The sequence below is a fragment of the Polistes fuscatus genome, unplaced genomic scaffold, assembly GCF_010416935.1.
Source record: "Polistes fuscatus isolate 324 unplaced genomic scaffold, CU_Pfus_HIC Scaffold11, whole genome shotgun sequence".
Lineage (NCBI taxonomy): Eukaryota > Metazoa > Arthropoda > Insecta > Hymenoptera > Vespidae > Polistes > Polistes fuscatus.
In genome coordinates this window covers 6885042-6911743 of record NW_025113009.1, presented here as the reverse complement: position 1 = coordinate 6911743, position 26702 = coordinate 6885042, and the positions used below count along the sequence as shown (strand labels likewise).

At 37.3% G+C, this 26702-nt stretch overlaps 2 protein-coding genes across 7 annotated transcripts in view; one reads left to right on the top strand and one right to left on the bottom strand.

Annotated features, from left to right (window-relative positions):
- Positions 1-26702, bottom strand: part of LOC122526187 — a 179663-nt gene that overhangs the window by 139089 nt on the left and 13872 nt on the right. For all 6 annotated transcript variants that reach the window (XR_006305985.1, XM_043649398.1, XM_043649400.1 and 3 more), the window contains exon 2: positions 16290-16319. Coding sequence is in view for 5 of the 6 variants with exons in the window: in XM_043649398.1 (XP_043505333.1) it covers positions 16290-16319 (30 nt within the window). In the remaining variant the exon portion in view is untranslated. The remainder of the gene's footprint in view (positions 1-16289; positions 16320-26702) is intronic.
- On the top strand, positions 3564-6487 carry LOC122526188. The gene is made up of 4 exons (XM_043649404.1): positions 3564-3685; positions 3921-4242; positions 4368-4511; positions 5767-6487. Exons 2-4 carry the CDS (start codon positions 3961-3963, stop codon positions 5812-5814), a joined length of 474 nt encoding a protein of 157 aa, XP_043505339.1. The 5' UTR covers positions 3564-3685; positions 3921-3960; the 3' UTR covers positions 5815-6487.

Below are 26702 nucleotides of genomic sequence, written 5' to 3'. Positions count from 1 at the left end.
CGTGCCTTCTGCACGAGCCAAAAAGAAGACAAGATATCAAATATTCTTCATCCCTTTCCTTTCCTTTTCTTTCCTCTTCTTTCCTTTTCTTTTCTTTTCTTTTTCGTCTCTCAATTCTATTACGTGATACTCAATTCAAATCTGTAATCTGTTATTGTTACAATTATTAGATAAAAGTACACGTTTAAAAAACCTGATCAAAATGATTCGTCAAATTAAATCGAAATCATTTGAATGAAGAAACAATTTAAGAATGAAAATCCGCCCCCGGCCCCGCACTGCTCACTAAAAAAAAAAACCCAAAAAAATAGAAGACGATAACAATAACAGCATTGTTCCGTTTCTCTTATTGTCTTTTCCTTCTCTGGCATCATGGTCAATTAATAGGAGTCATTTATAAGGGCAAACCGGGGAATCTGGGAATCCGCAATCCGCCCCGTGGCAATAAATCTCAAGTCGGCGAGAGCGGAATGGAAGTGGAACCCCTCTTGTAAGCTGCTTGTATTGTAGCTATTACCGAGCCATGCATCACTAGGTAACAACCACATGGTTCACTATCCCTCCTCCCACTTCTCTTCCTAGGAGAACAGAGTACGTAGAAGGAAGGAAGGAAGGAAGGAAGAAAGAAATAAAGAAAAGGACGAGAAGAAGAAGAAGAAGGAGCAAAAGTGAAACGTCTATCTCTGTCTTTCTCTTTCTCCCTCTTTTTTCTGGGAAAAGACGCAGCTGATATCGTGCACGGACCACCCAGGTGTTCCTGATCCTACTACCTGGTATTTTTCACCAAAACTAAACTCCGACTATGTACAAACTATCTTTCTTCGTGTTACAAACAATTTACAGACGTAATATTTCATTTTGCCAAGTCTCCTCATAATTCGTATCAAATATATTCTCGTATCTATGGTTAATAAAAAAATAAAAAAAAGGAAACATATAGAAACATACGTAAGTACGATGAAATCGTAGATTTTCATCCGGGTTCTATTTTTGTTTGTTTTTCAATTAAAAGTTAATCGAACGATTAGATCGAATTCGATAGGATACAGAAGAAATATTAGGTTCGTAGGAGTTGCAGTTTTACCTTGCGGAAAATGCTTGAAAATAATAGTCTACGGTCGCGTATCGATGACGGGGTACGGAATGGAAGGTAAGGGAAAAGAAGGAAGGGGCGGAGGGGGAGGAGGAAGATGAAGGGAAAAAAATGGATAGGAAAGTTTGCGAATGAGCCGGAAGAGAGGAGAGAACGGAGTATCTCGGCGTGCGCCTGTTAGCTAAAGAGAGAAAGAGAGAAAGTATAAGCTCGCGGAGGATGGCGATATCGGAGAGGGTGGCAGAGGGTGGTAGAGGGTGGCAGAGGGTGATGACGGAGGGAGCCTGCCGTCTCCTCGCGCCCTCACCGGGCACTATAGTAACAACACGGGGAAACATAGGGAAATCAATATGGCTTCCGTTGCCTTCATCCCTCTCTCACCCCCACCCCCTACGCTTCTCACCGCTCTCACTCTCTATCTCTCTTTTAGCTCTGCTCTGACCCTCTTTTTACTTCTCTCTCTCTCCCTGTTTTTCTCTCTCCCTCCCTCTTTCTTTCTTTCTTTCTCCCTCTTTCTTTTTCTCTTTCTCTTTCACTCTAAACTGAAACCACAGCCTTCTCTTCTTTCAACGTACTCTCTTACTCTCTTACTCTATGTAATAAGTATGTACTGATATCCATAGACACCCCACACTCACACCCACATATATGTACATACATATATACATATGTATACATTATTACATATATATATATTATATATGTATATATGTCTATCCTCTTCTCCCACGAGCTCCGTTCAGACGGGTGAACCCATTATGAGGGGGTGTTACTCCGAGCCAATCCTCAACCATCCGGAGAGAGGAATAGGAGAGGCGAGAGAGTCGAAGAAGGGCGCATGTGCGTTGTCAGGGCCACCGTGTACCTCGCTCGCACGATGTCACCATTGCGAATCAAACACCCGGTATACGCGACCATGCTTTATGTATCATATCGATGAAGGAGAGACACCATCGTTGTCTTTTATATGCGATACCATACATATATTCAACATACATACGACGAAATATATGAACAACTTGCCAAAGTTAGTTGTGTTGGAATATTGTAATTGTATATCAGAAATAGTACGATATCTGAATTATTATTTAGAACATTGAGCAATTGTGATTTGAACTAATCGATGATTTATAATTATGATTTTTGTTTAATATACTCTCATAAAGTTGTAATTCTTTAAAAATGTTTTGTACCTGAAAACTAAATTAAATTTTGACTTAATACAATTTATAACTATCATAAAAATTATATAAGTTATTCGTATATTCTCATAAATTAATACTCTCCCAATAAAGTTTCTAATCATGTACGTGGCTAGTTTTATATCGTTTTTATTTAAAAAGTAAGTTTTTCATGAAATAATACTTGAAAAAATTGTACGTATGTTACTCTCATCGTCTTGTCGACAACCCAAACAAACACTCGACACAATGGCTTGTGTTATTCAAATAACTGCAGAAAACTGAAATATGTTAATTAATAATTATTTAAACATATCGTAAATATTTGTACCGTTGTGAACAAGCAAGTCAATGATCGTCTAACGGGCAAAACCAGAAACAAGACCGATTTAAAACTGGTCGATATGTAAGATTCTTTTTTACCGACGTGGAAAGCAGATGGAAAAATTCCTTACTATAGATCATGTAGGAATCTGCAGTTACCAACGACTGAAATTAACGAGAACGTGTTATACGAAATAGTAGAAGTGATTAAATCAAATTTTGTCGTAAAACTATTGAATATCGTTCAAATATTACATGTAAAATGAAAGGAAACATTATACAAAAAAAATTATAATGTGTGTTATTCTATCCGGAAACTATATGGCAGCAGTCGATATAACAGGTCGCTGTACTGTCGATTTATAAGTGCATCGACAGTCGGTAATGTCGAGTAAGCTCATGCTAGAATAAACAAATAAATATAATATATTTTAAAATATAAAAAACAAAGAGTATTTTTACAATAAAAACGTCGAAAAATTTTGTTCAATTTCATGCATTAACATTTTCAATCTTAAAAAATAATATATAAAATGATATATAACTTTATTGCATGATTATTAATACGTAATATACAATAAAGTTATATAATATTCTGATTCAACAATAATACGAATATTTTGGAACATTTACTCGAATATTACTTAATAAACAATAGAAAAATTACAGGTAAGTGAACAAAAAGTTAGAAAAGAATATTTTGAAATCCGATCGAGTATTGCCGTTATAATTTTTACATCTGTTATTTTTTTTTTTCTTCTATTTTTCTCTTCTATAGAATAATATTATTTCTATTTAGAATTCTAAACAATAATAATACTTCTAACAAATCCTATGGGAAAGAAAGTTGGCTTTTGGACTTGTAATCTTGATGTCCCAACACTAAATGAGATTATGTTTATCTGTATTTGTTGAAATACTAATTTCCATTAGGAATGACTAACGATTAAATAGGTACTGTCTTATTTAAGAAGTAACTTCTACTGTCGTTCAGTTGTCGGTTGATATTGTAACAGTAAGGACCCTCAGGAAAGTTGGTGATACTATGTTAACTGTGTGACGAGTCGAAGGAAGAAGAATATTAAACGTAAGTTTTAATATTATTTCTATTTCATCCTAAGATACGAAGTATTAAAAACGAATTAATACAAATTTAACGAACGAATAACTAAATTTTCATCGAAATACTCGTACTTGTCAAGAACTATTTCGATGCGAAATACAATCGAACTAAATTTCGCTTTGGGATTTTAATAATGTATAATAAACAACAAAAATATATGGCTGATACGTATTAATCGAAAATTTCAATAATTTTTTAGGAAAGAATAACGAAAAAAATAATTACATTAAAAAGACAAAATGGCATTAAGCTTAGCATTGCCATTATCTGGCGTCGAAACAGAACATTTCTATGCATTAGGTGCACAAGCTATGTACAATAACGGTTTGAGAGCAATTAACGGTATTGGACCTTATTCACCGTCTATTGATAGTGAATCATCAAGTGGTTTTAGCAGTCTAACACCTTCTATAGAATCTAGTGAAAATGTTGAATCAGAACAAACTACACCACCTTCTTCAAGGTCGTCAAGTCCAATTAATTCGGAAGATGAATTGAGAATTATAAAAGTGGATAAAAAGGTACATCAAATAAGCTTCAAATTATATCACATCATTGATCCAAGATTGTCTAAATTCATTTTTGAAAACTATATACCCTATTTTTGTCATTAATTTTCCTACAATCATTTCAATCGTATTTACAGGATTCCAATCGACCGATTAAAATAATGTACGATAATCGGGACATATTAAATCTTAGCGCAAACATTCGAGATCCTGTCTGGATGTTAATGAGGTACCATGATCAGACTAAAGAATTAGATAAAAAAGATTATGGAGGTATACCGGTAAGTAATGAGAATTAATATACTTTATTCTTTCTTTTTTATTTATATATCGATATGTTTTTTTTTCCTTTTATAACTTTTCTCTACGTTTAATCGTTACGATAATTTTATTCAAAATATTTCATGAAAAAAATGAAAAAATTCTATCCTTATCAAAAACTTCATTTTCTATGATTTAGAAAGTGACAGTTACAACATTGTATTGTCTAATTCACAGTATTAACCTTCACTCTAATATCTTGTTTATCGTGTTTACAATTTCCGTCATTAGTCTACGAATCGTTATCTTAATGCTTCCGAACGTTAATAGTTTAGAAAGTATACAAAAATGTCATTGAATGTATACGTTAATGTTTCATATCGATTATTTCTATCGATAATTTATCATATCTTCTTTTTGTTTGCTTCTATTTGATATTATTAGGTGATGAGGTACATAGTTTGTTATTTTAAACTTTCGACTTTGTTTCGATTTCTTTTCTTGGCTCGTATATCTCCTTTAGATTATTATTATTAACATTATTTTTATATTGACATTTTGTATTCTGAGATTTTGTAGACTTGTAAAAATTATAAAATGCAGGCATAAATAGAAACATCGTAATCGTGGTGCACTTAACGAGCCAATATTTTCGCCAATAACGTAAATACGGGAAATGAATGATCTTGGATGTTAATTCGTACGGAAATTTGACAATCTCTTTACCACCAATGCTTGTAACTGGAGATAAACCATTTAAAATCATCTTGACGTCTGTTATATTCTAAAATATATAAAATCATATACTTAGTTCATATTAATTATAAATTTTACACGATATTTCATAGACAATATAATATCTGTCAACGTACTTTAAACAATTTTTCTTTGACATTAAAACGTCGCGTTTCTTTTATCTTATCGTAAATTCGACGATATCCTTTGGACAAAGAATTCTGCATTTTTTTTTCGAAGTATTATTACCTTATATGATTCTAATTCTTAATTTATTCTATTTTATTCTATTTTAATTTATTTTTGTTTTTTGAAAAACCGTGTAGAGAGAGGTTATAAGATTTCGTCGATCTTATTGATCGTTTGCAATTTTAGTAACAACTATGATTTCTCTCGAATGTCATAGAAAAAAAAAATGAATAAATAAAAGACAAACGTGCAATGAAACTGAGATAAAAAAAAAACCAAACGAAGAGATCTTATTTTATAGAAAACTACATGTTACAATTAAATATGTAATACGATTTTATTTTTCCGTAGTATATCTGCGGCGAATGTAGCTTTCACGAGACAATTTACACTCCATGAAATTGATAATACCTTCAATTGAATACATCAAAATGTGATTATTGGGATAATTGATATAACTACTCTTATGATATTCATTTGACTAATCACACGAAGGCCAACCAATACAAAATAACGAAGGAATAATATCGGAATAATGACACAACGAGATCAACGGATAACTTCATCAAACGATTCGTCAAAATTAGCTATTATACGAAAAACGTAGAATTTAACTTTTTGACATGTTGTTTTACATTACTTTATTATAATAGTAAGATCAATGCCTATTCTTTAAAGAATTCAATCAATCGTATAAGAGACCATTTTTGACGGATGATTCTAATGCGGCGACCGACTCCATTAAAACAAAATTAAATTTACATTTAATTGAACAGACAAACGATATTACATAGAAAAGACTTTGGATACTTTCAGTGTAAATACACAAAGTATGATTAAAAAGCATACACGTAATAAAACAAGCACACGAACATACATTATCATATACACACATACACATATATACACACATACACATATAAACACATACAAATATACACACAAATAAGACTGGATACAATGATCTCACGTACACTATTTTTCTTTACACACACACACACACACACACACATGTCCAATAATAGAATAAAGTTTTTCTAAGTAAACAGTTTGAACGTAAAAATTAATTGAATAAAGAAATAAGGAGTCGGGTATGGGTCGCGATAAAAAAATACTTTAAAATTAATCTATAGAATTAATAATTGAACGTCTGGTAATTAAATATATACTCCAAGAAACTATAATATATATCAGATTTCATGAATTTATTAATATTTTTAATAAAACTTGTGTAGACATAACAACTGTAGCTACATTTTATAAATATAGAAAATAGTTTCTTTCTTTTTTTTTTAATAGTTTTATTTCTTTTAATATTCAAAGTATACATTTATTGACCAGATGTTTAAGTGTTGATAAAAAATATTATTTTTGTAATATCTATAAATCACAATTTTCATATACGTATATATAAATATACTAATATATATATATATATACATATATATTATATATATCTTTATATATTATATATTAGATGTATATATATATACATATATATCTATATATATATAATCGAATTCACTAATAGTGCCTTTGACATAATATATGATAACAGGTGTATAGATAATATATGTTATAATATGTAAATAAAATAATTAATTAATTTGAATATATGTTTAAATTTTACAAAATGCTCTAATTGTAAGAGTTTTTGAATGTTGGTTAAGAAATAAAAAATTGTTTTCAAAAATTAATTGCTCATTCTCATCTCGGATTGAAAAATTAATGAATTGGAAGGGGAAAAAAGATAATAGAAAAATCTGGAAAAAATACAAATAAGTCCAAAAAAAAATTACAATAAATAAAATGAGAAACAAAAATAAAACAATAAAATGTTCAATAAATATAAAATGTTACAAAAAAATTTCAAACCAAAAATAACTTGGCACGAAGAGACTCGAGAATGAATAATTAAATCGTGAAAATGTTTAAGAACTTTTGATCTATACAGAAACCCTTGATAAACCCTGTTATTTGTATAGAATTTGTATAGAAAATTAAGATAGAAAACATGAATGATATATATGTATATTTTTTTTTATATAATACAATAAGTGAAACCATGATTCGCAATGTAGCTCTTCAACAATCGTAGGATGAAAATTGAGAGACGTGCGATTGGACAGTATACTGATCGTATGAATCATGCAAATCTCAATACATTATTATTGAATTGAAATTAACGATATATTATTATAAATTGTAGTAGGTTACGGCGTTATTTAAAGAACATAATGTAAAAGTTTTGTTATTGAGAACGATAAAAAAAGAAAATTAAAACTGTGTGTTAAACTCATCGTTTTAATTTAAAAAAAAACTAAATATCTAAAACAAATCTTCGATGCTAACCAAAAGATTTCTTTGTACTTACAACGTAACCTGATTTTTTAACGACTACGATGTAAACTCAAGAAACTTATAAATTTTAGACATTTTTCTTTTTTTTTTAAATTATATTTTTAACGGAACAGTAATAACATGCTATAATAAATTTTCTACATTAAAAATTGTTTGTTAACAGCCACTGTGTAAAGCATAAACTCTGTTAGAATTATGGAATAGATTTAATGTCTAAGATTACACTATTATTGGTTGATCTTTCAAGAAATTTGTTTATAATATACAAGGCTGCTTACTTGTGAGTGGCAACATAGTAATGATTTAAACAAAAAGATCTTGTTTTAGTTATGATGTAAATTTTAAAATAAAAGATACGGTGAGAAGATAATGATAGAGTATGTATCTTAATTAATAAGACAAAAAGAAAATTAAATTATATCACAGTTTTTCGAAACATTGATTGTCAACATTTCAAACTGTTTTTAACAGTTACATTTAATTTAAACAACCTGTACAATTTTTTCTTAGCAGTTACGTAGTTAGTCAAGAATCAATCTAGTGTAAGTTAATATAAATATATCGGTGAGATTAAATCAATAAAAAATTCTCCCAAAAAAAAAAAGAAAAATAAATTTACAATATTTAACATGTTCGCGACGAGGTCTGAATTTCTTTGGCATGAATGTACCACCCGATGGTTCAACTCCTCGTGAACGTTTTAAATCTGTTTGGTAGCAGCTACGTTGTAAAGCCTACAAACAATTTTTAGTCTTATTGTTTATTGTAATAAATTAAGGACTGAGAGAAAAGAAGATTGGAAGCATGAGAGAAAGAAAAATAGGTTTTGTTAGTTTATATATTTGAATGATGGTGTGAATTATGAATGCATCCCCTTATATCTTTCAAACAAAAGATATCTTCTTAATTAGTTAAAATATTTTTTGCAGAGTGGTTTGAATGTTCTTCGATAAATCAAAAATTTTTTTGACGAGTCAAATTTTCTTAGACGAGTCCAAAGTATTTAAGTACTTTCAATAATAAATATATTCTTTTTCATAATACATTAGGCTAATATTTTTTCAAATCAACCTATTTAAAAAGGTAATTTGCAAAATATCGTTTATTATTATTAATCTATCATTAGCCTTTTGATATTTCACTCTGTACAATGAAATGATTTATATTCATATTGAAACACGCGCATATGAACGAATTTGAACGAAGACAGTTTCATAACGTTAATACCTGAAATATTTCAACAACGTATTAAAAATTTTGAACAATTAAATGCTAGATCTAGATTATTATAGATTACATATTTAAATTGATCAAGATGAAGCATACTTATTGGAAATATCGATATACTTATTGATAAATGTTATATTACACATTACTATATTGTCAATACGTTTTATAATAAATCGTAATTAAAATGTTATAAGTGTCACAGGTCAATTGTAATAGAAAGTTCGTTGGAAGTTTAACTAAGAAGCCTATTTTCTGATTACAATTACATTTAATTTGATCGCGTGTGGTATAAATTTATATTTTAATATACATATCTTTTTTTCTTCTATTGATCACGCGGTAAATCAATCCATGCATTACTGCATTTTCTACAATATCTACATAGTATTTGAACTATTCACTCTTTCAAAGAAAATTTTGTTTTTCCTTTCCTCATTTTACATCGGCAATAATTACGATCAAACAGATACCCCCCAAAAAATCGCGTGGGATTTAATTAGTCAATCTAATTAGTTATTGAATTTTTCTTTATAAGCATAAATTTATACCAACGCGTAGGACGTACATATTACGTATTCTATGCATGTTAGAAAACAAGTTTATTATATGTACTTATGTCTATATTCTATAATATCTAATATATATATATTAACGACAATGTATATCATAGTTTAATGTGACTATAGTCGATGACAGTATAATGAAATAAATAATACTAATAATTATTGTTAAACCAATAGAGTATTCATTCTAGAAAATATCACATTACCTTTATCACCAATTAAACATGAAGTTAAAATGGTTACCAAAAATTTCTGTATAAGATTTGATTAAATTATCTAAGAAGACAATTAAAAAGAACGTACATCGACACGTGCATACGAACATAGGGAAAAAAACATCACGAATCCTTGCATATACATTCGGTTGCATTCGATAACAGTTTAGGCATGTCCCTTCGATGTGAAAGGGACTTTATTGAAAAGATAGAGATAGATAGATAGATAGATAGATAGATAGATAGAAAGAGAGAGAGAGATGATCGTGCACAAACGCAGAGAATATACACGCGTGCGTTCGAAAACGCGTGAACGCGAGCGCATAGGTGCGTGCACAGTGCGCGAGAGATGTGCACGACGACTATTCAGATATTGTTGTTATTGTTGAGAGAACAATTGCCCGTCAATAGGCAGCCCCGGCACAATGTATCTATTCAGGTGCGGTCAGGGGTGCTCAATCGATCGAGTTTCCTGCTTTTGCCGATCGACGATTGTTAAAAGATCAACGAAAGAAACGAAAGCAAACTTCACGAAAACTAACATCTTCCATTTCTTTTTTTCTTTTTTATATATTATATATTTCTTTCCTTAATTATCTATCTTTATTATAATTCAATAATTATTTAATATTTCAATAGCTTTAGTTTTAATTTATTATTATTTATAAAAGTTCAATAGTGCACACGATTCGATTTGAAATTGTATTATTATTATTATTATTATTATTGTATAATAATGTAATTAACAAAAGTTAGATTGTAAGAATGATCTGGGGTGTAAAATGGACAAGCTTTCTTACAATTTTAATTTCCAATTTTACATGGATATTTATCGGGAAAGATTGATATTTAACGAGATATCTGAATAGATTAATGATCGAGTGTAATCACTCAACAGAAATGAAAGATTCAAGTTCAAGTCCAGGGTTTGTCTTGGAAGTATCCAATTTTAACGTGGAATTGATTAAATAGAGTTTGAGTTGAAGGGACATTGTCGGACATCGTTATAGTTTAACCAGTTAACTGTGATTGACGAGTATACACCTCACTGAAAAAATACAATAATTTTGTAAATAAAAATACACAATTTGGATACACACTTTTGAAATAGGTCATCACAATTAACTGATAAAATAGCGAATCTTAAGAATAAAATAATTTAGTAAAAAAAAAAGAGAATTAAATGTAATATCCATATAATTAATAATAATTTAATAAAAATTGAACCGGTCAACTGAATATCTTTCTATCTCGGGATCTCTTTCTCTAAAAGAAACTTGTCTTCAACCTCGAGAAAGATTACGTCGGTTCGAAATCATTGAACGGAAGCGAATGCAACGTGTACTTTGCGAAAGATCGAAGGTCTCCTCCTTCTGCTAACTTGTCTTCGATATTTCTCAAATCATATCGAAGAACCAACGATAACAAAGTTAACTATTTTTAACGATGACGCGTACAAAACGTTGAAAAAAAATAAACTTTCTCTTTATCGGAGTATACATACGGTTTATATATATATTACGAAAAAATATGAATAAAAATATGTATTTGTCAACTTACATTCTGCGCGAACTTCTTAAACGTACTTACAGTTATATGTCTGCCTCTTACGACCGTCAGATTCAAACTAAACACGTTGACACGAAGAAATAAATAATAGATAAATACGCGAACAAGAAATAGACAAAAGATATAAACAGATTGTGTTTTTCATAAGAAATAAATATTTTTGAAGCGTGTCAACATACATTTCGCACCGCCTGTATACATTGCCGCCGAATTCGTTTCAATATTAATTAAAAGTTATGTATAAGAAAATTCAAAGATTTATCTTTACAAAAAATTGAATGTAACGAAAAAATAAATTAACGAAAAATGGAATTTCAATCTAACAACGGAAATAATTAAAGCCGAGCGAATTCTCCTGTATACATATATAGAATTATTAATTATAAATTACTAGACAATATTATATAAATCCATATATTTATCTTTTATTGTAGAAAATGATAAATGTTATTTAATTTTTTAATTAGGAGTAATTTGTTTCCAATATTCAACTTGGAAACAAAGAAGAAAACTCCTCTTCCCCCATCACCCTCCCTCCCTCCCTCTCTCTATCTATCTATCTATCATTATCGCGGATAATATATTATAATTATCTCGTATTGGAGATAATTATAACATTATAATTTTGTGATTAAGAGAATTTTCCTCTTGACGATCGAGAGAATGCAATACCGTGTCAAATGGAACGACAATGAACGCGTATATCAGCGATAGCTTACAATTATTATCGGCCGCCACGGTGGTATTTAAATGAATGAACGGCTCGAAATTACCATCCGGTCTCATCGTCGACTGTGCCAGGTTATGATGTATTTGTGCGGGTCACCTATTCTAACCGTTGTGCTTTCTATTTAGCTATCCTTGAATCCAAATGGAAGATTACATTGTTCATATTAATACGTCCCATTGATATTCGTATTTACTTAATCCCGTTCAAACAAATAAAATTCAAGCCTTTGTGTCAATTCTACTACCCTTTCATCATATTCTTGAACTCGATGACACTTTGATAGATCAAAAGAGAGAGAAAGAGAGAAGATGAACAAGAAAGAAGGGGGGAGGGGGAGGTATAGGATGAATAGATAAAAGTGAGAACCACTGTTTCGTGAGTGCACCAGGGTAGTAGCGTGCCCATAGCGATGATTACGTATGCGGGAATCATTGTCGAGTAACGCGCGATGCACATGCAAAGGCCAAAAATCGTCGAAATCAGTCGAGTTCAACATCAGCATTGTACGTAGCCTTTGTCTCTGGCTCATTGTTGTCGGTAGCCGATGTACAAGCTACACATACACACACACATACGTAAATACATAGATGGTGCAGCCACATCGTCGTGATGCGATGCGATGCGATGCGATGCGATGCGATGCAGTGCGGTGCGGTACAGTGCGGTGCGGAGAGATGGACTGCACCGAGTCCAACGGGAAACGAGCGGTATCCTTCGAAATTTTCTCTTCATCGTACATACAAGTATGCACACATTCGAATACGCATTATACGTACACATATATATGAAACTATCTTTTTGCGATTGTTCCATGGAAATGCATCGGATCTTAGGATCGGACGCGTTCAGGTTATTTTTCCTAGGCCGACGTATGCGTAAAGCGCGGAACATAGGACAAGATAGGACAAGATTTTCGCGGTGATAGCGGAGGAAAAGAAGGGAAAAAGGAGGGTAGGGGAGTAGGAGTTGCACGAGAAGGAGGAGGAGGAGGTGGAGGTGGTGGTGATGGAGGGGTGGGCCGCAGGAGTCAGAGGGAATGGGGAGAGGAGGAGGAGAGGGCATAGAGCAGCTGAATAGGAAGCGACACAATGGACCTGGGTGGCTGTGGAGGCGTGTTATCAAATGGGTTCCTCATTCACATACTGCGGCCCGAGCTACCTGTGTCTGTCTGTACCGGTGTCTGTCTGTTATACTTATTCATACCGCCCATTGTGTCCTCCACTGTTGAGTCGAGTTCAGTTCAGTTGAGAACGCGATGGAACGTGCCACAATGCACGAATATGGGCTGCACTACTCTCCCTCCATCTTTGCCGCCATCCTCCCCCTCGCTCGCTTACTCCTTCTCTCTCTCTCTCTTTCTCTAACTCTCTCACTTTGCCATTTGCCACCCACTTCCACCGCCCAACGCGGACGGTGGATTCGACTGAAAAGAAAATTGTGTTGGGAAATTGTATCCGCAAGAAAGCTGCCCGATAATGTGAACTTCGTCTTCCTCTTCTTTCTTTCTTTCTTTCTTTCTTTCCTTCTTTTCTTTCTCTTCTTCTTTTCCTTTTTCTTTTTCTTTTTCTTGCTCTTACTTTTCCCCCTTATTCTTCTAGCCGAATGGCTAACATAACTTTCTAGCAAGCTACTACGCACTATACTAACGAAAGTGTCTCTTTTTGTTCAGTTATAGCATACTTCCTTGCATTCTATCTTATCGTGCCACGTTTTTTTCTTTTCTCCTAATAAATATATTTCAATTCATTTTTTAAAGTATTCCCTTTATTTTCTTCTTCGCATCGAAATGTTATAGAGCGCACTGTTTAATAAAGAATAATCAAATAATAATACGACTACGCAAATATAAAATGCAAAACTTGATAAGTAAAACTTTGAGTTTAGTCGCGATCGATTTCGAAGAAATTTCGTTTTCTCGTAGCGATGCATCGTCAAAGAATTTGTTTTTATATATGTTTACAACATGAACCGTAAACACCTCTGCTGCTGAATTATCGCCTTAGAAGTGGAGGAAGGGGAAGAAGAACGCGAATGCATCTCCCCGAAAAAAAAAAGGAGAAAACAAAAAAGCAGGGGGAAAGTAGGGGAAAGATGAAAGAAAAGCAAAGAAGTAGAAAGAAATAGGAAAAATGATGCGAGAGAAAGAGAAAGAAGGAGAGAGAAAGGGCAGTGGCACCTTCCTACTTGGTGAAACATCGACTAACGTAGAAAATAGAGAACGTATTACGTATCGTATAAGCGGAGTATGGGCCGTGGATGAGCCATACGCGGACGCAACGGCATACAAAACTCGCTCAATACGTCATTCAGCCGAAGAATACGGCTCGTTCTCGCCATTTTGCTGCCAGAATGAGAGTTTCAAAGGGAATTAAGGATTCAAAGGCATCTTTTGCGCGGCGCGCACAAAACGGCTTGCCGCACCTCTCTCTCTCTCTCTCTCTCTCACTCTCTCTTTCTATCTCACTCTCTTACCCCCCTCCCCACCTCTCGTTCTTTATCTCTTTTCGCCTTTCTCGCACTCCCACTCGCTCACTCGCTCACTTACTCTATCTCTCTCTCTCTCTTTCTTTCGTACAGACGTTCTCTACCGGCAACAAGCATGATGCCCTTAAGACGAGCGATTTCGAATGATGGAAGCGAAGGATCGCACGTGCGCGTTAGTTTAATGCGCATTTACATTCAACCAACTTACCAATGTGTATCTATTTACATATATATATATATCTAACTATGTGTAGGTGATAATATAGCAAACCTAATACACGAACAGGGATGGGATGTTGTAACTTACAGAAAGAGAATTCGACGATCGGCTTTAGTTTCTATGCCGACTAACGGGCCTGCGTTAGAAAAAGAAAAAGAAAGATAGATAGATAGAAAGAAAGAAATAAATAAATAAAGAAAGAAAGAGTAAAGAAGAAAGGAGGAACCAACCGACAGCAGCAGACACGCCAAAGAAGAAATCCGCGGTGAATGGCATAGTGAATAAGTGACCAGCCGAGCGTACTTCAAGAGGGGGGAGATAAGGGGGAGGAGGGCATTCAAACGCTTTTCTTCGTACTGAAATTAAAACTCGCGCTGATACCAAACCGTAACACGACCGAAGAAGCTTCGATGGAAAAGGAATTTACATTTTGTACGAGAATATACTAGGACCACCACCCCCCCCGTACTTTATTTTTTTATTTTCTTCTTCTATTTTTCTGGCCAATATTATTCATCGCAAAATCTAGGAAAAGAGAAGTGTAAAACGAATGAATCCGTGAAAACGAATTAACCATCGTCCCCCTTTTTGAAACATTCGATGTGAATGCATAGTTCGCATACATGGCAAAGAGACAATCTTGTAACACACGATATCGCATAGTTCATAAGAGTATTATTAATCATAAGGGACTCGTCCATACATAAAAGTTTCCTTACACGTAACTCGAAACACCCTAATGTTTGCTGCTCCCATTATCCTGGAAAAAAATCTTGCCGAGCAAAAAAAAAAAGAAAAAAATAAAAGAAAAGAAAAAAAAGACAGACCCCTGGTGTCTCTTCTCTTTCTCTTTGTCCAATAACCCCGCTTTCCCTCTCCTATCCTCGCTCGTTTCTCGCGGAACAAATTGAAACGGTGAGAGTTTCAGCTCGCACCATAGTAAATGGGGAGCCAAAGTTGGCGGGGGCGTTCCGCTCGCTCGCTCGATTGGCCGATTAACATAAAAATGTGGACGCTTGTAAAAAGCATTGTATACACATAGATACACACACACGCACACGTGTATATTATATGGGCATTGCACGCGCTCGCGTTTCATCGGTTCGAAATAGTTTTCGATTGTTATTCATATCGTTTGAGGGGAGGAAAAACCTCGTGCTCGTAGTAGGTTTAGATAACCACTCGACGAAAGCGGAAGAAAGAAATGAGCGTTACGTCCGTGTGCACGGATGTCAAGGTTCACGCGGAAATGCTAGAAGAGTGGAGAGAAAGAGAGAGAGAAAGAGAAAGAGAGAGAAAAAGAGGAAAGGAAAAAAAGAGAATAAAAGAAACGAGGAAGAAGGGTGGTTGGAACTGCTTTCTTCTCGATAACGTTCTCTTTTCCGTCAGTCCACCTCCATGTTCTCTTTTTCTATATCCTGAACGGTCGGTAGCACACGAATTTAAGCGCTTACTCACCCGCGGGCAACGTCTGCTATGAAAAGGGCAAAAGTGCCACTTACCGCGCCGCAGAGCTTCTGAGACTCGAGCACCTGGAACAGAAATCGCGTCCTAATGAGACCAGGTATTAAGTATATGAACACGCTTGGAAATATTATACTTATGTTAGAAATGTATATATCTACACGTACGTATCTATATACGTATACTAATAAATATGTATATATACTGAGTATAAAATTATGCGAAGTTTGAAATCTCTCTCGATTATGGTATATTTGAAATAAATGTACCAAACACATACGAAGAGGATTCGTATCAATTTATTACTAATATAAGTATACTAATCTTCAAATATTAGAGTTACCCCCGAAAGTATGTATTTTTTGCTTCCTTTTTATTTAATGTTACTTTGTGTAACATAACGTATGTAAATAGAACAGGATTGATCGTTCGTGATCGTAACGAGACGTTGATAAAAAGGTGAAAAATAAATGTGATATTTGACGATTAAACGATGATCTGAATCCTGATAAAAAAGATAGAAAACGATATGGAACGGTATGTAGTTAAGAAAAGAAGAAAATTTAAGGGAGAACACACTTGACCTCCCTTTTTTTTTTTTTGCTCGTCTTCGTCTTTCGTAGTTGGTCGTCGTCGTTGCTGTCACAAGCACGAGGTTCGATAGCTTATACATACATTATATTTCTTTTATATCTTTATACCTTCTTTTTCCTTCATCTTCTTCCTTTCTTTTCCTTTTCCTTTCTTTTTTTTATTCTTTCTTAGTGTAAGTCGCACACATAGGAATGCACTTGTCGGATTTAAAGCACGTGCACGCGTATAGGAATAAAGAGAGAAAGAGAGAGGTATACGCACACCAACGAGAAACCACTGGTACAGCCTTATCGGCAGTTATCGGGCCGTGATGTCACACAATGGGGCAGACAATGCTCGGAACAATACACCCCTGCTTGCTTCTAAACCATCCAACCCTCTTTCACCTTCTCTCTTGCCCATAACTGACTTCTCTCATCTACTGTTCCGTTCTTCTATATACTTCTATCTCTTCCTCTCTCTCTTTCTCTTTCTCATTCTTTCTTTTTCTCTCGACACTTTGCACGTATGTACTATACGAATATTCTCTACCCCCACCTACTACTACCACCACCCCACCTCACCCACTCGTCGTCCACCCTCCTTTCTTTCTTCTTCTCTCTTCCTCTTTTACTATCAAAAGCACCCCCACCCCACCCCTACCACTACTATTATAACCATATCAAATACTACTACCAACCTCGTCTTTACTCCTGCCAACTTAATAAACATAATAGCTGACTATGCCGCTTCGCGGTCACAATGAGCGGTCCATGCGACAAAGAGAGGAAGGAAGATAGCCAAGATAGTAAACGAATAGACGCGGCTGGCTATTGTGCACCATCTTCCTTCGCATTTTCCCCTAAGAATGGATTATTCAGGATGGTCGAACTACTGCGTGGCAAACTCGCGACCTCGAACGCGGTTAGAAATTTTCTTCTAGTAATAGAAAATTCTAATTATTTTTATATTTCCAATGCGATTCGTGTAATAAACTTTGCAAATGTTTTGAAATAATATAAATTTTATATAATATAAATAATCAAACAAATATATATATATGCAATTTAATGTATAAAATAAAACAACCCCAGGACAATATATTCCAAAAAATAAACAATCCGCGAACGAGGATGTGATCGATACATGTTAAGAACGGAAAAAGAGGATAAAAGGGAGATATAAAAAAAAAAAAAAGAAAAAATGAGGGTAAAAAAGAAGATCGGAAAAATTTGTTTTTTTTTTCTGATTGTCGTTGTCATCGTGTGAAAGGGTAGATCGTAGTGCACGCATCATCCGCTCGACTCCACGCCCCTGAATAACCACCACCACCACCACCCCCGTTTTAGTTTGCCTGCCTCGGGCTCTAACGCTTCTCTCCTCCTCGGAGCCTCACTGAACAATATGCTGTGCCTGCGTAAGCACTCCACGAAGCACGTGCCTCTTCTACCAATACGGACCACCAACACCACTAACACAACCAACACCACTTGTACCGCAACAGACGAGCAGCTAGCTCGCACACAAATTCTTCCCAAAAATACGCCACGACCACCAGCCCCCATTATTTAAACGACTTTTACTTTACACTCACCCACCTCGACGAAAATGCTACCCCAAACGAGCACGTGCCAAACGTCGACCTCTCGCTTTCTTTCTTTTTTCTCTTTTTTTTTTTAATCCAGCCGGTCAAATGCCTTCGGGATATGTTTACATTCTCGTGCATTCAATTTATGGGAATGATTTATTAACATCATTTTTTATTTTTCCTAATTAAATCTTACCGAAGACCTTTTGATACTCTTGATTCGATTAAAGTTCAAGATATTTGATTGCATAAGAATATGTATAGAACGTATATTATTTTTTTTATTTTGATAAGTATAGAAAATAGTTGAGGGATAGCCAGACTTATATTAGATACGTTTGACCGCTTTTCGTGACGACCTTTCACCGATATCTTCGAAATGGCATCGGTTTGGTGTTAATTGAGCGAACAGATGCGCTGAGGAAATAGTAAATCATACATCCCTACTTCCCGGTATATAGAAACGGGGATGGTTCGACGGCATCGCGAGCGCCTTATCGTTGTTTGGTTATCGGGGTAATGATAAATCGCTCGTTCAAATCGAACCCTTCTGGAACGCGTTACGACTACCCCCAATGAAGGGGTTGATGACTATATAATGCAAGAAGTACAAAGTCACCCTCCTTGTCGTTCCATACCAAACGAAGAAGACCCTTCTTCCCTAGCATAGGGATTAAAAATTTTATTGCCGTTAAAATGATACGGAGGGTGAATCCTCTTGCGGAATAGCTTACAATAAGCATGATGTTAGACACACAAGTGAAATACTATATTCATATTCAGACTTCAAAACCTACCCATAATTATTCTTAAGGTATCTTAATGTGGACGAATAAAAACAACTGTATCAATTATTCGTCATCGTTATTACATTATTTTATCTATTATAGTTTAATAATCCTATATTGCTTCGTTAAATATGGAACGAAAGAATTGAATAAAAAATAAAAACATCTTTTCTCGAATGAATCTGTTTGTTAAGAAAACATTATTATCCCTCGAAACGATCCCGAACACTTGCACAGAGTACAGGAATGGCAAAACAAATATCGACAGCCAATGCCGAGTATCGATACACCGAGAATTATTATAACGCGATGAAAGAGTAAATTAACGAGTAATTAACTGCTTCGGTCGATTCGGTAGAGGAGAATCCGGAAGGTGGCAGTAAAACAAGATTAGCTCGTGGGGTTGGCGTTGGCGTTGGCGGTGTTGGTCGTGGACGAAGCTGAAAGTGGTGATGGTAGAGGTAGTAGATAATGGTAGTGGTGGTAGGGAGCGATGTTCCTAGTGGTGGTGGTAACTATGCTCAGTGGTGGTGGCGTCGGAACCGCCCCCGACTTTGCAACCCCAGCGAATGGAGTGACAATGCTGCCACGAGATTCACAGTTCTCTCTACCTCCCCCTTTTGTCTTTCTCCGCGTCCCTTGCCATCTCTCGCCTACGCTTTCATCCCATTTGCAACTTTCTATCGTTTCTCGGCCACCCCCCTTATCCTATCGTTTCGTCCAACCCCTATCCAAATTTTTGTCTTCTTTCTAACCGCCACAAAAATGTATCGTCTTCGATTAGATTAGATTTTCTTAACTTCGCTTAATAATACGTATTGGCATATGAAATATATAAATTACAAATCTTTAAAAGCAAAGAGTATATATATATATACTCTTTGTATATATATGTGTATATATATCCCATAGAGAAATCGAATTAAATTCACTGGAGCATATGTAGGGGAAAAAATAAATAAAAAGGAAGGGAAACGTTTATCGTAGAACGTTAGCAAAAAGTGGAAGTACAACTTGTGTCGCGTGTGTTCGCGAGCAAAAGAAAAAAACGAATCGGAAGGATAGAGGAGGGTTTCTGTTTGAAGGGACGGAGAGAGAATCCTTATAACCCTCCTGTTCCTTTTGCTTCTCCAACTCCTAGTCATCGTCGTCGTTTCTCTGCTTCGTGCCAAATCCAACCCTCGGTAGTGGTGGTGGTGGTGGTGGTGGTGGCACCCTTCTCCTCGCGTTCTCTTCTCCTATCTGATCGAGTCCCTCTATTTCGCGTCCTCTATTATTTCTTTTATCAATCTGCGCGCTTTCAGGGCGCTTTGAGGCCCGCTGAAAGCTGCGTGATAAATCATGAAATGTAAGAACCCACACGTACGCGCGACGAATCCGACACACGTTCGGATACGTTCGTGTGTACGTGCTGCTAACACGAATGATGCAGGCAACGCGAGTTACGCGTTCGCCCACATTCAACGTAGTTGCTGCACACCTGTATGTATTGGGTGCCTTCCTACGTAACCCCCTGGCACACTCGAAGATGGCGCGTGTACACACTTACGAAGCGTGCGTACAAGAACACCCGCGTGTTAGTATTTACGGGAGTTCGCTAGGTATACATATATGTATGTATGTATAAAGGACGGTTCAATAGGCGGCATTGCCGGGGCGAACGGCATCCATACAGCCCGCCAGATGAGGTCTTCTAGCTTCCGTCGAGTCCGCGTGAAAGGATGCCCCAATAATATTCCATTCACCAAACCACCCCCGACCACCCTGTATATATCCGTCCCTGGTCCGGTCCGGCTCGTGCCCACCACCACCACCACCACCACCACCAGCACCACCACCACCATTCGCCATTGATTTTTCATTCGTCGGCTTTTCAATAGTTTGTTATGAGCTTTCCTTCGACGACGTCTCTCCCCGCGACCGAACGACTCTTCCTCCCTTGCTCCCTTCCAACCCTCCTCTTACCACCCCATCCATTGCTCTCTTCTTTTGCAAGCCGGAAAGCACGGGGGGGAAAGCGCGGACAGGATAATAGGATGGTTCGTTCGTTGGACAAAGTCTACCCACGAGGATATGACGTGGAACGTGCTTTGCCGAATTAAGTCGAAACTCAATGCTTCGATTCGACATTGCCCTAATTAAACGACTCTCCACCCCCCTCCCCATCGCATATTTGACATTTCGAAGATACCTCTTTTTCGCAATTATCATCTATCCGACATATCGAACGTTCACTTTGTTCGGTTTTGCAAGGGAAAAAAAAGAAAAGAAAGAAAAGATGAAAATCAACGTAGATCGCTCGAAGAGTTTAAAGTACATCGAACGAAAGAATGAACACAAGGGAGAAAGAAAAAAAAAGAGAAATAAAGAGAGAGAAGTACGAAAAGTACGATCGCGACGAAAAGGGCATAGACTAGAGACTCTCGGGAGGACGGATTTCCCGGCGAAACAGAGCGAAAATAACCTATAACTTTAATCAGGGATGAATAAAGGCAACCCTTTTCGGAGCGGCACTGCGTCAAGGCGAAGAATGGAGATGAGGATGTAGCAGAGTATCGGCATTGTTTCCAAACAAAGCGCGCCTTTCATACCACCGTGTTCCTCCCTCTCCTCCAGCCCTCTTCCTCCGCCTCCGCCTCCTCCTCCGCCTCCTCCTCCTCCTCCTTCTTCTCCGGTAGCGCTACCCCTTTTTCCTCCTGCAACCCCTGCGAGTCCACCTCTCTGCCATCTCTAGCACAGTTCGTTCCTGGTGCCTGTGGTGGTGGTGGTGGTGGTGGTTGTGGTTGTGGCGGTGGTGGCAGTGGTGGCGTCGTGCACTCCCCACGGCTTTTCAGTCATTTGACACGCAAAGAAGTCAGGCAAGCCGGCATTGTGCCGACCACCACCGCGGCGAGCCATTGTTACCACACCACTACCGGCATAACCACCGTGCCGCCCCGAAAAGCCACCTTCTCTTCAAAACCCACCACCCCCAACAACCGACAAACCCCCTAGAACCTTCAACATTACGTTCGTCGTCGTCGTTCGAACGATCGACTTTGCCGATTCATTCGCGGACGGCCCTCGATATTCATTTGTCACCTCGAATAAGCTCGCCGACGAGGAGAGACACTCGTTAAAAGTAATTCCAAAGCCCCTGCTGCTGCTGCTGCTGTTACTGCTGCTACTACTACCTCTTTCTCTTTCCTCCAGGATATGACGGACTCTTTGTTTTCCTCGTCTAATAGCCTCCCCCACCCCCTCCACCACTACTTCCTCCTATCCCTGTAAAATTAAAGTCGAGATTTCACGAATAAAATCCACGGGTCTTTTTCTACTTACGTTAAACTTTATCTATAATTGATTAGATTTATTCAATGTATGGATCTATAGATATCGTTATATGATAGATGATTAATAATGTTGTGTCATTATTTTTGTATTTTACTTGTTAATTTGTACTTTCGTCTAAATAAATTTGATTATTCATTATCCTTTCAATACAGATAACCTCTCGTTAAGGTACTTCATAAATTTCTAATTTAATATCGATAAAACTCGTTCGGCTAACGATAACTGTTACCTACTCTTACGAATGAGCCTTGTTGATCGTCGATTCATTCTAACCATAATTAAATTTCAACTGTTACATGTCTCATCTCTTTTAACGTAATAAAATCAAAATAGGTTCATGATGATACGAGCTTATCCAACGAGTACAAAATTGATTCATCGGGAAAAGCACGAAAAGGGACATCTATAGAAATAGAGGTAAAAAAAAAACAAATAGGAAGAGAGAGAGAGAGAAAGTAGTCCTCTTCGATCAGTAGCACCGCATTCACGCCTGGATACTCGTCATTGACATTGGCTCCATGGTAGGAACTTCCTGCATACGAAGCACGCAATATCGAGCGCGAAGCGTCGAACGGGACAGAATGGAAGGCCCATATAGAGGAGGAAGAGGAGGAGGAAGAGGAGGAGGAGGAAGAGGAAGAGGAAGAGGTGTAGGAGGAACGTCGACGATGTACCGAAGCTCGATGCAGTTCCAGGAAGAGAAAGAGAGAAGTACTGAGGTAGAGATAGGGAAGAGGTAGAAATGGAGGAAGAGGAGGAAGAGGAGGAAGGAGGGTGAACGCGCTTCTCCTCGCATTATCATACAGGTATATGCCGGTGGTTCCTTTATTGTGCCGCACGGAACGAGCATACCACGTGTATTTCGCTATTGTGCTCATCCTCGTTTGCCTTCGCGCATGTTGGTGGATGCCAGAGTTACATCCGTACGAGTAAAAGCTCGTTCCTTCGTCCTTAGTGTTGGTTGGAGCATTCGCGAAAACGTGCTTTCGCATGTGTGAGTGGAGAAACCTGGCGAGCACGCGCGCACGTCTCCAAACATCCATCTTTCTCACTCGCTCAACCCCCTAGCCAGCTAGTAGTACCTGTGTATGTTAGAGTGAGAGAGTGAGGGAGCGAAGCGAGAGGGAGAGAGTGCTTGTACGCAAACGACGTGTAATGCAATAACGCGAATGCAGTCGTCGCAAAAGCATTACCCATAATTCCATCGTGGCGAACGATATTCGCGCGTACGAGCCACGTCGTGACTCGACGTATTAGGGAATGAGAGAAAGAGAGAGAGAGAGGAACGTGCCCGATGTCGGCGAGTAAAGCTTCCTCTCCTCCTCCTTCTGTTCGTTCCAACAAACGAACGAGAAAATTGCCAAACGTGCAACGTTTGACGCGACGATTCGGCAATCGATAGATATAACACCACCACCCACCCACTCTTCATATTTAATCCAACGTTTAATTCACCTAATTTGCGTTAATTGTTTCCCATCGATTTCATATACCCCGACACTTATACAATTATTTCAATCCACGTTCTGATGTTTATATACTCTAAGAACTCTTGATCGATAATATGGTAAAATGATAAGTTAGATGAAAAATATGTTATTTTATCATTTTTATTTAAACTTCATTGCTAATAATATCTGGAGAAAACGAATGCTAGAGTCTGTGGAAGCCGTTTATCCGTAGAGAACAGTAGTAATCCTTGGACAGAGAGGAACCTGTTAAAAGTTGGTAACTGTCGCAACTAGAATGAGACGATACCCGGTGTAAGAGCTAGCACGTGAGTGTGTTAGTTAGTGGTCCTGGTGCGTAAAGGAAAGAGAATGGATAGGTATAAGGGATTGAGGGTGGGTGCGAACGAGAAAAGAGATGTAGGAAAAAAGAGAATAAGAGAGAAAGAGAGAAAGAGAGAGAGAGAGAGTAGAAGGAACAGAATCCAGGCGAATATGTTATATGCTCAAGCTCGTTCGCTCGTAACCGCGCAGTAGAATAGACGAGTTGTTCGGCAGTGAGGCTTTTGTCTATTTTACGGAGTTCCAAGGGCTTCCATTCGCGGGTGGTACTCTCGACGCGGCTGGGAGGCTGCTCGCTGAAGGAAGGGAGGGAAGGAGGAGCGAGAGGGGGGTGGGTAAAGCTGAAAGCTCTGAAATATATTCTCAACTGTACGTTATATGGATTCGCGCACCGGGCGTTCCTAATTATTGTTTTCCAGGCATCCGTTTTGCCTGGTTACCGCGGTGACTGAAATATACTCGTTTCGAAACTTCGCCCGTTGCATACAGGCGACGATGAACGATACACAGAAAGAGAAATAGAGAGAGAGAAAACGGCCTTTCCTCCCACTCCTCCTATCCCACACTCACACCCCTTCCTTCCATTGGGGGATCGACATTTTTAAGCTCCTTCCATATACTTCTCGCGTTATACATTTGCCTCGTTCCGTTCAGCACGCACCTATTGTCGAAACAGAGATATACGTGGGAGGAACGCTTTGAATGAACCACTTGGCGCGAATAGGGGGATATACGGTCTCCTAAAATCGCAACAAATAAAAGCATCCAAGAACGTTTTATCATCCGACGTATGGTCGATGACGAATTTACACTCCTATTACTACAGGATAGTCAATTTTAAATTAGAATAATAGAATGAAATGAGGGAGACGGATGGACGAAGAATTGTCTCGTTATCTCTCGGAGGCACGCGAAAACCTACGAATTCCTAAGCACGCAAGAGAGAGAGAGAGAGAGAGAAAGATAATGAGTGAGTGAGTGAATGAGTAAAGATACGCTAGAGGGGTAAAAGGCGAGGCTCAAGGGGTTGGAGCATCAAGCGGAAGAGGAGAGAACGCGACGAGGTGGTGCGATGCTGCTGGTGATGCTGCTGCTGCTGCTGCTGCTGCTGCTGGTAGGGCGGTCGTATCGGTTAAGTGGGGGAAATTGCAAAACAATGAGACGACATGGTAGGGGTAACAATGTGAGGGACAATAGGCCTGATAATGTGCCGGAGAATGGACGCCTAGACAAAAGAGTCGAATAAGGGCGCGCGCAACTACTCGATCCACCAGCCGCGTTACACCATCGACTCATCCGCACCATATACACACGGTTAAGAGTGGAAAGAAAAAAATGACACAAGCGCGTCTATGGTTTATTCCAGGCGTTGGCCAATAACTCGTTTTAAAGTTCTATTCTTCGATGAAACGACAGATGATATCTAGTTGTTTCGATCTCTCCTATAAAATGATGTACGTGTCTCTGCGTATCTGAAAAAGAATGAAACTTTTTTTCTTTTTTCTAATCAAATGTTACGCTAATTCGTATATTATTTTTTTCGAAATAAATATATAACAAATGTTATAAGAGAGAGAGAGAGAGAGAGAAAAGAAAATAGGATAAAAATTTGATCGATGGCCTTTAACTTTTGACCGAGGCGAAAAGATCAGTGAAAATGTTCGGGGGAGAAGAGCGAAAGGCGGATAACCGCTTTGCGGGATAAACTGAAGGGATCAGAGGAGAGATCAGGGAGGAGAGTAACGCGTGCTACCAACTGCAATGCCAGAGGCCAACGCCTGACACAACCGCAAGTTCTGGAGGGGTTGCGAGTCAAGGGGTTGAGGGATACAGCCCCCCGGGCCACCGACACGACTCGTCTGGCGTGCACCTGTTGTTTCTACTTGCTTCGACTTAAGCTTCTCTCACACCGCCTTGCAATATGTCCAACCGATTGTTTTCCCCCTTTCGAATTATTATACGTAATAAATATGTTTGTTTTCTTTTCTCTATAATAAATTCTTCGTTAAATATATTCAATCGAATTGTTTGAAAATAGCATAAATTAATCCGATAAGAATTTAGACGTTAAAGCCCGGAGTAGAAAAGTAAAAAAGAATCGAAGGAAGGATAAAAAATACTGAAAGCGCACTTTAAAATACGAACATACAAATAACACTCTAATTACGCTGAAGGTGTCAAGATGCTCGAGTCAAAGTTTAAATTGCAAATGTACTACACTCGAGACGAACGGATTCTCTCGCAGCATCCCCCGTACTGTTAAAAGACACGGCCGAAAGAGGGGAGATACTCGAGCGACTCGAGTATCGTCTTACGGAAGTTCCACTTCCACCCTTTTTTCCTCTCTCTTTTCCTCTACTACACTCTCTTGGTTCTCGC